Source organism: Chinchilla lanigera, unplaced genomic scaffold, assembly GCF_000276665.1.
Source record: "Chinchilla lanigera isolate Chin_1 unplaced genomic scaffold, ChiLan1.0 scaffold00035, whole genome shotgun sequence".
NCBI lineage: Eukaryota > Metazoa > Chordata > Mammalia > Rodentia > Chinchillidae > Chinchilla > Chinchilla lanigera.
The window spans coordinates 6,681,399-6,694,108 of NW_004955436.1; the positions used below are offsets into that span (position 1 = coordinate 6,681,399).

Sequence of the window (12,710 nt, forward strand, 5' to 3'; positions counted from 1 at the left end):
GCTCTGACCCCAGGACACCTGCTCTGACCCCAGGACACCTGCTGAGACCCCCTCTGACCCCAGGACACCTGCTCTGACCCCAGGACACCTGCTCTGACCCCAGAACAACTGCTGAGAGCCACTCTGACCCCGGGACACCTGCTTTGACCCCAGGACACCTGCTGAGACCCGCTTTGACTGCAGGACACTTGCTCTGACACTGGGGACACCTGCCATGCCCCCAGGACTCCTGCTCTGACACTGGGGATGCCTGCCATGCCCCCAGGACTCCTGCTGTGACCCTGGGAACACCCACCAGCAGGGACCTGTGTGGGGAGGAGTTGCTGGACACGAAGTCATAGTCAAGTGGGCAACAATCATAGAGACAAAAAGCAGACAAGTCCCAGATAGAAATGGGGATGAGAAACAAAGTCACAAAATCCTTCAGAGGAGTCGGCATGTTTCTCTAACCCAGTGTCTAACAACAGAAAAACAGTAACAAAACTGAAGGAGAGAGCTCAATGGAACTGAACAACTTTTTTCTCATCACAGAAAAAATGGTACAAGAAAACGCACGCCTTGGCTCAATCTCAGCTCGATGTGGCCATTCCCGGAAGTGAGCACATTTAACAGCGCCATGTGTTCACGGTGAGTATTCACAGTCCGTGGAAATGTGCGGGCATCAAGAAAAGCAAAGTGCGTGTCAATATTTTAATGCTGAACTTATTGAGACATCACGAGGTTAACACAAATTTGTCCTCTACAGTTTCAAGAGGCGCTCAGAGTGGTGGCCACGGCTTCCAGACACATTAGTATGGTGAGCAGCTAGAGTGTGGAGGCATTTTTTGAGGACTCTGCATACTGTACAATTTTTGTCAATTAAAAAAATAAAAACAAAAATTTTTAAAAATTAAAAATCAAAAAGAAAACTGAACCGAGCTTTTTTCCAACTAACTGCACACTAAAAGGAGCAGTAGGAAGCAGTGGTCAGACGTCACACAAACCTTTGAAGAGACAAAATAAAGAGAAAAACTGCATGTCCAGAGACAAATCCTACCAGAAAGACAGACATAGAGAAACAGAATCTACCACCATCTCAAAAAGACAATTTAAAAATCATTTAAAACACAAAACAACAACATAGAAAGAATTACTGTAGCTTTTCTTTTTTAAATATCATTTTAGATGAAAACTAAGCTGAGTACAGCAGCTTCTAATCACAGTCCCAGCTACTTGGGAGGCTGAGGCCGGAGGATGGCAAGTTCAAAGCCACCCTGGGCATCCTGGAGAGACTGTCTATGATCCGACATGACAGGACAAGACACGATACAAGACAATACAGTGGCTGGGGAGAAGCGTGGTGGTAAACCCCTTGTGTAACACAACTGAGACCCTAGGTTTAACTCCCAGTACCATATGCAAAAAAGCAAAACAAAACAAACAACCCAAACAACTAAACAGTAAGAAGTCAAAGGGTCATTAAATGTGATAAACGAACCTTTAACAGAAACTGGAAAGGAGACTAACTTGAAAAGTAAAATAAATAAATAAGAAACAAAGGACTTCAAAAAGCCTGGCAAATATTGGAAGCAGATACAGAAGAATGGAGTCTTGGGGAAAACAAAAGCAAAAGAAAAATTATACTTCAGGAAAACATTTTTGTGACTAAAACCTTTTAAAAGACTTTAGAGTATATGTGGGAAAAAAAACACATACTTTAAAAGTACCTAAGGAAGCCAGGAGTGGTACTGTACCTCTATAATTCCAGTACTCTGAGAGGCTGAGGCAGGAGCATCACAGGTTTGTATCTATCCTGGGCAACTGAGTGACTAAGACCCTGACTGGATAAAAAATGAAAAAATAAATTTTGAAAGGGTGGAGTTGGGTGGAATGTAGCTCAGTTCAAAAGCCCTGGGTTCAATCCCCAGTAGTGCTAAAAACAAACAACAAACAAACCTAAGAATGTGAACCCAGAATGAAAAATACAAAAACACAATCTAATAAAATCACCAGACTTAAAAGGAACAAATAATTCTTCAGGCACTTAGGTAGAAAGAGCACCTGGCATACCAGGAAAGTAATTATGATTATGAAGCAAATTACTGGCAGAAGAAAATGAGAAAAACATAGAGAAGACACTCAGTGAAAGAAACTCAAGCAAAGACACTGGGAATCAAGGATTTTATATCCAGCAAAAGTGACCTTCACATATAAAGAATGAGAAAAACTACCAACAGCCGCAAGAAAACAGGGAACGCTGTTCCTTGGGCCCTTCCTGAAGAATCTACTAGACAGCAGGTCTCAGGCAACAAGAGCCGCTCAGAAACAGCCATAAAGATAGGTAGGTGAACATCACTGATAAAAGATACTCACGGAACTGAGACTGAGGTTAAAAGCGCATAGTGTGAGTGGCTGGATAGTCCAATGATGATGACGTGGACACAAAAGCTACAAACAGGTAAGGGGAAAACAGCTGGGCCAGCCAACTTGTTTTCACTGATAGCAACTGATGAGGATGGGATGTGTATTATTCTCATTTACATGTAAAGAAGGATAAAGCAAATAAATACTTGAGACAGTCTAACTCCCAACCTGTGTACACCCACCACCTGGATCCTGGGGCAAGGTACACAACACACTATAGAAAAGGGTAAACAGAAACCTCAGTGCTCAATTTAAATTGGAAACACTATGAACACATGAGGAATTGTATGATCCTCGGTGCTCATACTATGGTCTAAAAATACCATTCTTTTTAAAGAGAAAAAAAACAAAATCAAGGACAAACAAAATAACAAAAAAACAATTAAAAACTACAGAATTTCAAAAAAGGGTGACAGGAAATTAACAATGGTTGTTGTATTATATATTGTTATCTTAAAAGTGGTTACTCAGATAACCAGATCTAGGCATGTAAGATTGATCAAAACATTAAACATTAACTGTTCCTTTCAATAAACCAACAGAACTTAGCAGTATGATTATCTTAGCTATCCTGTGTACGTGTGTGCATGTGTGTGTGTATGTATATGAAAGAAAGAAGGGAAACAATGTATAATTTTTTCTTTCTTTCCTCTTTCCCCACATCCCATAGTTCTTTCCTTTTAAGCAGTTTCTTTCCCTTTCACAGTATCTACTGTACCTTTCAGATTTTATTTACTCTTTCAGGTTCTTGCACTAGGGAGGGAATACAATGTTTACACATGTGAGTCTGATTTATAGACATTTCCTATTTAAATATAAAGATTCTGCAGGCAGTCGCATGTGCTAGACATTGTGAGTGTGTGGTAGCTATCATTACACACTGGGGCTCAAAAGGATATTTCTTCAAAATGTAGATGATGCTTTCAGAAAAAAAACCACATTTTCTCTTGGCTTACTGAAATTTGATTTCACACTTTAATGGTGAAAGATAAATTATAATCAAGGATGTTTAATTGCTTTAAATCTCCATGCAGATAGCTTTCACAATAAATAGTGTGGTGATCATCACTTCAAAGACCAATCAACAGGCATCTGCTATGGAGCTGGTATTATTCCATATTCCATGGGCACAGAATGACCATATATTCCTAAACTAAAATCAAGATATAGGGACTAGAAACAAAGAAAGTAAGATATATAGACTAGAGACAGAGAAAAATAGAATTTATCGAGTGCCACATATATTAATTACTTTCATTCCCTCCCACAGCTGCATAACATATTATTTTTGCTATTTTACTGATGAATTCAAGCATTGAAAAATTTGGCTGCTCTGGGCCACACAGCTAATAAACAAAGAAAGCAGTGTCTGAACATCATAAGTTTTGTATCGAAGCCCAAATATTAACACTGGATACAAATTATGAAACATGTAAATTATTACAGATCCCGGTGCTGGGCTGAGAAATTTGCATCCACCTGGATCGTACAATGTGACCTGAGATGTGGTCTTGGCAGAACTAATCAAGTTGGAATGTGGTCTCCAACAGAGGGAAATGTGGACAGAGACACACAGAAGGGACATCACTGGACTCGGGGTGAAGTCTGGAACACTGTGTCCTGAACCAAAAAACATCGAAAGCTACAAAGAGGTGAAGAAGGCTCGGGAGAGAAGTCTTGTCGAGTAAGAATCATTGGTTCAACCAAGGATGCAGACAAGATAGCAAAACTACTACCTCTGGGAGGCGGGGTATTACGTGTTGAATTTTTCTGCTTTATGTTTGTTCAAACCCAAAGCCTTTCTCAGTAACGGTCATTGTTCTACCAAGAAGATCCTATTTTAAGTGAAGTAGGTTTGGCAAAATTGTAGCCAGTTGCTGATGGCTATGAAAATAATTTTACAGATACTGCTACTGTTTATGATAATTAGGAGGCACAAGGGGACAGATTTTTATAAATGCTTTTCAAATGCTGACTGTCTTTTTCCTTAAGAAACAATACGGGCTTATTTCAAAAATCCAGGCGTCAGCTGTTTTTCTTTCTGTATGAGGGGCACCTAACTCCACTGCGCCATTCGCCCCAGTAGGAAGTACCCCGGAAGCCACCTGGATGGATGCACTTTGACACAGGCGATGCTCTTCCCGACAGAAGCCCTGTCGCTCTGTCACGGGGCCACTGACGCCAGGCGCCGAGCTGGGTACCACCCACACTTCATCAGATTTCACCTCATAATTACTCACCTAGGTACTTGTCAGAGGCCAGTCTCTCACCTTAAACCCTGGTGCCATTTTCTGGTTTTAGAAAACATGCTCCATAGAGTGCACATCACAAATACCTCTTGTGGGGCCGGGGGCAGAGCTCAGCGGCCACACCAAGGACTAGCACTTCCCTATGGAACTGTGACCACACCCACTGCCAGCACTGCCGAGCCGCGCTGACGTAGACACGACTTGATCTGCGCACCTCGCACTTCTAGGCCAGAGCTCATCAAGGGCGCGAGCCAGGCGCAGCCCCTCCACCTCCAAAACCTGACCCGGCAGTGAGGCAGTAGAAGGGACCCTGCAGGCTGAGGGACTGGGGGACACGGCAGCAGGGGGCGCCGGGAAGTGGAAGTTAGACTCTCAAGACAACGAAGCGTGGAGCGCCTTGCAGGCAACATGAGGCAGGGTGCGAGGGTCCAGGACAAGGCCGCCGTAGAGGAAGCACAGGGGGCGGTCACGTGCCCCGCACTGCCCTGGCTTCCATCCCGACACCCGGCCACAGCAGCACTGGCGGGCAGGACAGGGCACTGCGTCGCATGGGCTCTGCCTGCGCGCTGCATTTTGGCCCCCAGCTCCGGAGCCCCTCCTGGGGTTCACAGAGGGGCAGGAAGAGCCAGGGTCGCCACCAGCACACGGGTAGGTAGGTGCCAGCCCGGCGCTGCCCTGCCCCAAAGCCACAGACAGGTGAGTGGCGTGGACACAGCAGCAGGAAGCAGGGCCTGAGAGGCAGGACCCTCCCAGGGCAGGACGGAGCGGAGCAGGGGACCTTTGGCGGGAAGGGCTTCCAAGACATCTCGGCAGCAGCAGGTAGTGACACACAGAAGAACCGGGCCAGGACCAGTGTCCTTACCTCCCACAGCTCGTAGAGCTCCTTGCTGAGGTCCTCCGGCAGGAGCTGGGTCATCTGCCTCATGGCTTCCTGAAATAACAAACCAGCATCGTCACCGCGTCCACCGCCACCCACACTCCCCCTGGCACGTGGCGTGTGCCACTGCCAACATCTTTTGTACAGTATACTCATTTTCTAGTGTGAATATGATCTTATTGCAAACTTAAAGGGCTACACAAAGGGGCAATTATTGTCATCAATATAGAGGAGTTTAAAGGTAAGACTTCAGAGGTTCACAGGCCCACGGCTGCACTGAGGGACACACCCGCCTCCCTCCCGGGCCGCGCCGGGCACCGGGGACCCAGACACACGAGCTCAGGAGAGGGGCCTGCGTGCTTCTTCCGGGCCCTCCTCCGAACAGAGTGGAGCAAACCCCCTGCAGAGTGCAGACGACACAGGAGGGCGCTGTGCTGTGCTTATTTATACCTCTGTGCCTCATTCCGCTCTCTCCCCCACTGAGCTGCTCCAGCGTCCTCCGAGAGTCACACTCTGGGGACAACATCCCCCAGATGGCTTCAAATTCCTTCACATCTCAGCCTGTCCCTTACTCCGCCACAGGTCTGCCAACCCCAGGGGGTCAGACACCTTGAGAAGAACATGGTTTTAAAAACGTCTTAAGTGGGGCTGGGGATTTAGCTCAGTGGCACAGCACCTACCTGGCAAGAGCAAGGTCATGAGTTCAATTCCCGGTACCAGAAAAAAAAAAAAAAAAAAAAGTCTTAAGTGATGAGTGATAGAGCTAACCCTCCCTGTTTGAGTTGATATTGTTTCATCCCCCATACAAAACCATTTTCTCCTACAAGAATTAGGGCAGGGTTGGTGGGTTGCCAAGGAAAGCAGAAAGTTTTATGACTTTTGCTTCAGTGATTTTAGGACAAATTAAAAGTTCTAAACTCTGAAAAACAATCACTTTTGGCATTCTAAAGGCCTTATATAAAATAGTGAGTTGGAGAAAAGCAATGAAAATAAAGATGAGCTGGGCGTGGAGGCACACCCCTGTAATTCCAGCACTCGGGAGGCTGAGGCAGGAGGACTGTTGCGAGTTCAAGACCAACCTGGGCTACAAAGTGAGCTCAAGGCCAGCCTGAATTGCACAGTGAGACCCTGTCTCAAAGAGACAAAAAAAAAAAAAAAAAAGACAAGAAAAGAAAGATGGACATTTGTATATGTCTTCAATCCTGGAAGGAAAAAAGTCTTAGAGAAAAGAGCCACTTCCGGAGCACGCTACATTACCAGTGCCAACAAACTGCTTTACAAGAAACACTGGGACCCTGTATGGCCAGAGTGTCTCATCATGCTCTGCGGTGTGAAATTCAGTGTGTTTTACACCTGCACTCTTTCTCATAAACCTCAGCAAAATGCTAGAGAAAATACCTCACATTTTTGCCAATTAAAGGTGTCTTCATAAACAAATTGATTTTCTCTACACTCTTCCAGAAACACAAGTTTTCCCATGCCTTGCGTTTCAGAGGGATATACGGAACGTCTGTATGTTCAGGTACATTCAAACCTTAACCTGTAGAACACAAACATCGAAACCTTACTGGGTAAGGGATGATCTGATGTACCCAGCATGAATAGTGACTTCCGCCTGGTGAGACCAAGGTGGCTCAGGCTGGCCGCTGTCTTCCCAGTGCAGCCTGAGGCTGAACTGGCCTTTCTGAGGTCACGTCGCAGCCCTGACTTGTGAGTAAGTCTCCTGTGGACGAACAGCACCAAGTTCTTGAAACACAGAGCAGACAATAAACAGAGTGCTCTCTTCCTGAGGCTGAGCAGACGGCATCGCAGCTCACTGGGCCCATCCGATACTCATAATGAGGAGTGCACTTCTGGCATTCCTTGTTTGGTTAAATCGCTGCCCGTCCAGTCCGCTCACCTAAAGCGCACGACGCTCGCGGGCTCTCAGTACGTGTCCCACCTCCAGCCCTCACTGAATCACCTGAAGGCCCGGCCCAGACACTGAATCTTGCCCCCACACACCATCCGCGTAAGGAATTCGTCACTCCCCAGATGTGAATTCCTCCTGTCCCCAATCTTGACCGGCAACTAGAAGAACGACGGCACACAGCGCTCTCCATGCCCTTGGCTTCTTGTCCAAGAATTTCTTGTTCTCACGAAGCTTCCTTGGTGCCCTCTCTTCTCACATCTATCCTACTGTGCATCAGCAAGTCTTCATCCTAACCGCAGACAGCAGCAGCCCAGTGGTCAGGTCTCCTGTATCCTCTCTGGGGGACACTGGCCAGGGTCCAGCTCGTTAGGACAGCAGTAGGCTCTCCTCACCTCCGGTGCTTGGAGACCCTTCGGATGGACTGTAGCTCTTCTCCGAAAGAAGCTGGCTTGCTCTTTCATGCGTCGACTCCTATGCACACTCAGAGAGGCCATCTGTCTTTCCTTCGTCCCCGTCACATGACCCCATGTCTTCCCCTCACTTTTGATGACCTCAGGATACTTCAGTATGATTCCTCCTCCAATTCCAGTGAGAATAAAGCCAACATTCTGACATGAGCTTCGTACCTATTTGCCATCCTTTCCCACTGGGTACCTCATTACCCACCGTCCTCCAGTTCAGGAGTCAGCTCCCTTTGTGCCACTCAGACTCTCGAGCAAACGGCTTTCTTTTGCTGTGAATTCTGCCAGCGAATCTGGAATTCTTGTCTCACAAATTCAAGACACACACAGGGAATGGTTCCTTAGAGCCTCCCCTTCTCCCTTGAGGTTGGCCAGCCTATACTTCGAATCTGTGTTCTGGCGGGAAGGGAAATACATCCCTTACGCTACTCCCTCTGCTCCAATAATTTAGGGTGGGGTGGAATTTCTAAATTAAGACTAATTCCGTGTGGCTCTTCTTGCCTTTAGAGAAGCAAAGCCTGTGTTCTCCACTCATCTCTGAAAACCCCTGTGTACGCTCACTCGCCTTGTGAAGCTGTCTCAGCAAAGGCTTCCTTACTCAGCCATTGAGGACCAATCTCAATAAAAGGAGCTTCCAATAATCCCTGGACTCAAAACCTGACTCTCAGCACCAAGTCTTCCTGGATTTTCCAGCCTCGGACTCAAAAGCATCTTCTTCGCCCTCAGGCTTTGGGTTTACAACTCACATCAACCTCGACTTCATAATTTTCAGTGCTACTCATTTCTTAGTAATACGAATGTTTTGCTTTGTTTTATTTCTACGCACTCAGTAAAAAAGACTAACCTGAAATTTACTAAACAATTACAGTTTGGATTATACTTAAGATATAGAGAATTTCTCTCCAAAGAGCTTCACTAGTGTGCAGATTCTACAAACTCGCTTCCATTCCAGCTAGTTCTGTGGTTCAAATGGAAGCCCTCTGCCTCCGTCCAGTTACTACCGAGAACTGAAAGCGCTGCGGCTGTTACGGCTGGCAAACTCTCCCATTCTCATTAAACAAGGCTGCAATAAGCAAAAACCAGGAAACCCACCCTGAATTACTGATTACTCCAGGAAATCCCCAATTCTGGAAGAACCTGTGCTACCTGAAACAAAGTAAGCACTTCACGCTTGGTGGTGAAGGTTCCCAAAGGTTCTCAGTGAGACCCGCCCTCGCCACTCCCATCAATTCCAAGCTCCCAAATCTTAAACTCTGTGCAGTCCTGCGAGCTGCCTGTCATCGCATCTGGTGGATCTTAATACCCTGTAGCCAGGCCCTGAAATGACAAACGTGTCCTCCCAGCCCTGGGACACCATGAAGACCACGGAGATGATGTCTTCCCTCACTGCGGTAGCCCAGCGCCCTTGGCTTTGGTTCAGTAACGGGTTTCCCGGGGGGCTGTCACAGGGTCAACAATCACCACTGACCTCTTCTCGCCTATGCTTTTCTTCTTTGGGGATGTTATCAGCTGGCGCTATGTCCCCCACGATGCACTCTGCCATGTCGTGAACCAGGGCCAGGCGAATACATCTGACCAGGCAAGAAATGGTGAGCGATTACACAGTTACATTCACAAGTTTCTTCTTTGTGTTATCTTCAAGTTACACAAAGTATTTTTCGTTCTTCACGGCCACAGAATGATTGAATACAATATTTTCTAAGGTAATCATGTTCCCCCAGCCTACAACAATTCTGAGCTCAATCCGCCAGTGAGCATCCCACACAAGCGGGAGGGTACCAGGGTGACTGCGCACTAATTCTTTCCCGGGGGTCTGACTTCTCACTCTCGCTTCAAGAGGTTCCTAATTTCGGATTACAAAGCCAGGAGATGACCTACTGCTGGGATTTCTCACTGGGACGAAACTAAGAACCCAACACTTCCTGCGCCTGCAGCTGCTCACAGGATAATGGGCAGAGCCGGACTTGGCTGGGTTTGAATTCTGCAAGCAGCACTGACTAGCCACATGAGTCTAGCTACGTAATTTCTGCCAATCATTTACGTAAACCCTCCATTTTGTCACCCTTCATTTTATCATCTGTAAAAAGATAATCATACTTAATAAGGCTAGTGTGAAAATAAAAGGTGAAAAATTATGTTCCTGACACATGCTCATTCAACAAATGGCTATGATTCTATTACCAGTAATTAGTTCAGTAACTATGATAATCATCATCAAAATAACAAAGCGAGCCACGAAGGGCAGAGGGCCAGTCTGCTTCACAGCCCCACTGTTACCGAGGTGCAGGCCTCCGAGGCTCCTCCCGGGCGGCCCGCCCTCCAGGCTCTCCTGGCCAGCTCAAATCTCAGACTAGTCCTAGGTTCGTCTCGCTGACGTCATTTTCATCTCATGCTACCAGTCTTCTCCATTCTGCACCAGATGCCGAGTACCAGCACTCCCCAGATGATAACCCACTTGATTTCCTTTTCTCGTCTAGGAAGGGGACCGAGAGGCAAAGGCAGAGGGGAGGGAGAGGAGGGGCAGGAGATGGAAAGAGAATCAAGCTGTGTTACACACAGGCACCGACTTCCCATGATGGACATAATCATCATGTACCACAAACGTGGATTAGTAAAAGTAAAAACAAATCACCCCTTGGCTCCCTCTCTATCTGGCTGTGGGCTCCTATGTGCTCCTCTCCGCCAGCCGTGCCTTCCTCTACTTCTCTACTTGCACCAACCCTTTAGACCTCACATCGGAGGGCCCCTGCACGAGGGTTACCCACACACAGGGGACCTCGCCTCAGGTTAGAACATTCAGCTCACTACCTAGCCTGACTTACCTTGGGCTTTCTGCAGAAGCCACTCTGGGCCTGGGTGATTCATTCACTCACTGTCTTGTACTGCTGGCAAACTTCTGAGCTCCAACAGCACTTAATGCTTGGTGGCTGGCTAATGAGGACACCTGCTTCTCAACTCTGTCCTGAACATATACAATCACTTCACAAATGAGTGCTACTCTTCATAAAAGGAGCTACAGAAAAGCAGCCAGCACACCTCAGCAACGGCAGGACTTTAGACAGAATGCACCTCCGAGGCCTAAAATCATGCATACGCTGCCCCTGAGCCAAGGCAGGCTCCGTGACTCCCCAAAAGAAAACCTAGACTGCGGTCTGCAAAACTGAAGCCACAGACAGTGTCCCCTGCCTACCTCCTGAATCCGTGTGCTGGCCTCAAGTAACTTTGTTTGACTTAGGCAGTAACTTACAGAAACCTGACCGATGCCCGTCAGGCAAAAGCGGTGCACACCACAGACCTGAGACCCTCACAAGCCCCAAAGTGCAGATGAGCTCACCGGTCTTTGTTAAGGTGGGCATCTCTGGTCACCATGGCCATCAGCGCCATGCGGTACATGTGATCGGACACACTCTCTGGATCTTCCACATTTCGGTACACCCAGCCAGTTCGAGGGACTCTCTGATAAACGGGAAGAAGTAACAGTTTTAAGAAATAAGTATTCTCAGATACACAAGCTTAAATACTGCACCGTTTCTCCTATGTGAGAAATCCAAAGTATCAATGAGGAGCATAATAAATGATAAAGGATAGGAAACAGGGAGACAGATCTTTTGCACATGGGAAAGAGTCCAAGAGTTGGAGGGAGTGGAAGGGGACACAAAAAGAATTAAGATGCATGGGATGTAGGGATGATCTATGACCTCCAAATAATCCGAAAGAGGGAAATACAACTCTCGACCTGCTACATGCCTGATACACCCAGTTCTCCTTCTCTAAAATCAAACAATGAATTGTAGGAACAAGGGAGACTGAGCAGGAAGTATTTATTAAGAGAAAGAAAGCTTCTAAGAGGGACAGAAGGGGGTCCCCAGTGAGTGGCCCGGGGCTTTAAGGAGCAAAACCACGAGGTGAGGCAGGTGTAAGGTGGGATAAAACTGTAATTAACTAGTAAGATTACAGGAATGGTCAGGTAATACTGATCCAATGGGGAATCACAAGGTGGATCTGGGGTGGGACAAAACTATGGTCAGCCAGTGAGATCACAAGTATGGTAGCCACCCCATCCCAACTGGGGCTTCTGCACCCGGGAGGGGCTTTGCCCCCGTCCCGTCATCTTTGGGCCCTGCGTTTGGCCCACTGCAGATCCTTCTGCTGGGTTTAGTCCAGCAGTTTTTAATAGATTCTAAAACCATGCCCCTGCCTCTGTGTGCTGGCCCTGGACTTCTCCTGAAGACCGCAGCGCATCGCTGGGACGCTTGTCTCTTTTAATCCGAAATCTGCATTTTCATTTGTTTGCCGTACACCACGGGTACACTCCCGGTGGAAAGTGGGCACGTGTGTCCGCAGACACCTACGTTATTTAGAAATACTAGAGGCAGGCAGAGGGCGGAGCGGGAGACAGCGCGCACGGGCGCGCTCCTGGAAGCCCAGGCCCCAGCGCAGAGCAACGCCCGCGCCCACAGCCGCCCTGGGGATGCTCGCAGGGGCGGACGCTCTGCACCCGCATCAGTCACCCTGCGCGCGGGACCGCACGCCCTCACCCACCCCTCCGGGGCGCCCCGGCCTCCCAGGCGCGCGCCCGAGCCTCGCTCCCGTTCCACCGACGCTCCCGGAGCAGCTAGCTCGCCAGCGCACGGGCCACGCTGGCGTGGGGACTGGGTCCCCCTCCCCGGGCGCCCCCCGGGCCCCGCCTCACCTTGAGCCGCCCCAGCAGCCGCAGGAACTGCAGCAGCTGCCGCGACCCGCCGCGCGCGCCGGTCGCCATGGCCGGGCCGACCACGTGAGGGGGCGGGGCCTGCGAGCGTAGGTCA

At 48.1% G+C, this 12,710-nt stretch overlaps 1 protein-coding gene across 1 annotated transcript in view; it reads right to left on the minus strand.

Moving 5' to 3' along the window:
- Hddc2 (HD domain containing 2) overlaps nucleotides 1–12,688 on the minus strand; it is an 18,195-nt gene extending 5,507 nt beyond the window's left edge. Inside the window, exons 1-4 of the mRNA XM_005389156.1 lie at nucleotides 12,596–12,688; nucleotides 11,237–11,358; nucleotides 9,371–9,473; nucleotides 5,515–5,583 (exon numbers count right to left, since the gene is read on the minus strand). Coding sequence (XP_005389213.1) covers nucleotides 5,515–5,583; nucleotides 9,371–9,473; nucleotides 11,237–11,358; nucleotides 12,596–12,664 — 363 coding nt within the window. The 5' untranslated portion in view covers nucleotides 12,665–12,688. The remainder of the gene's footprint in view (nucleotides 1–5,514; nucleotides 5,584–9,370; nucleotides 9,474–11,236; nucleotides 11,359–12,595) is intronic.
- Between the last annotated feature and the right edge of the window lie 22 nt (nucleotides 12,689–12,710).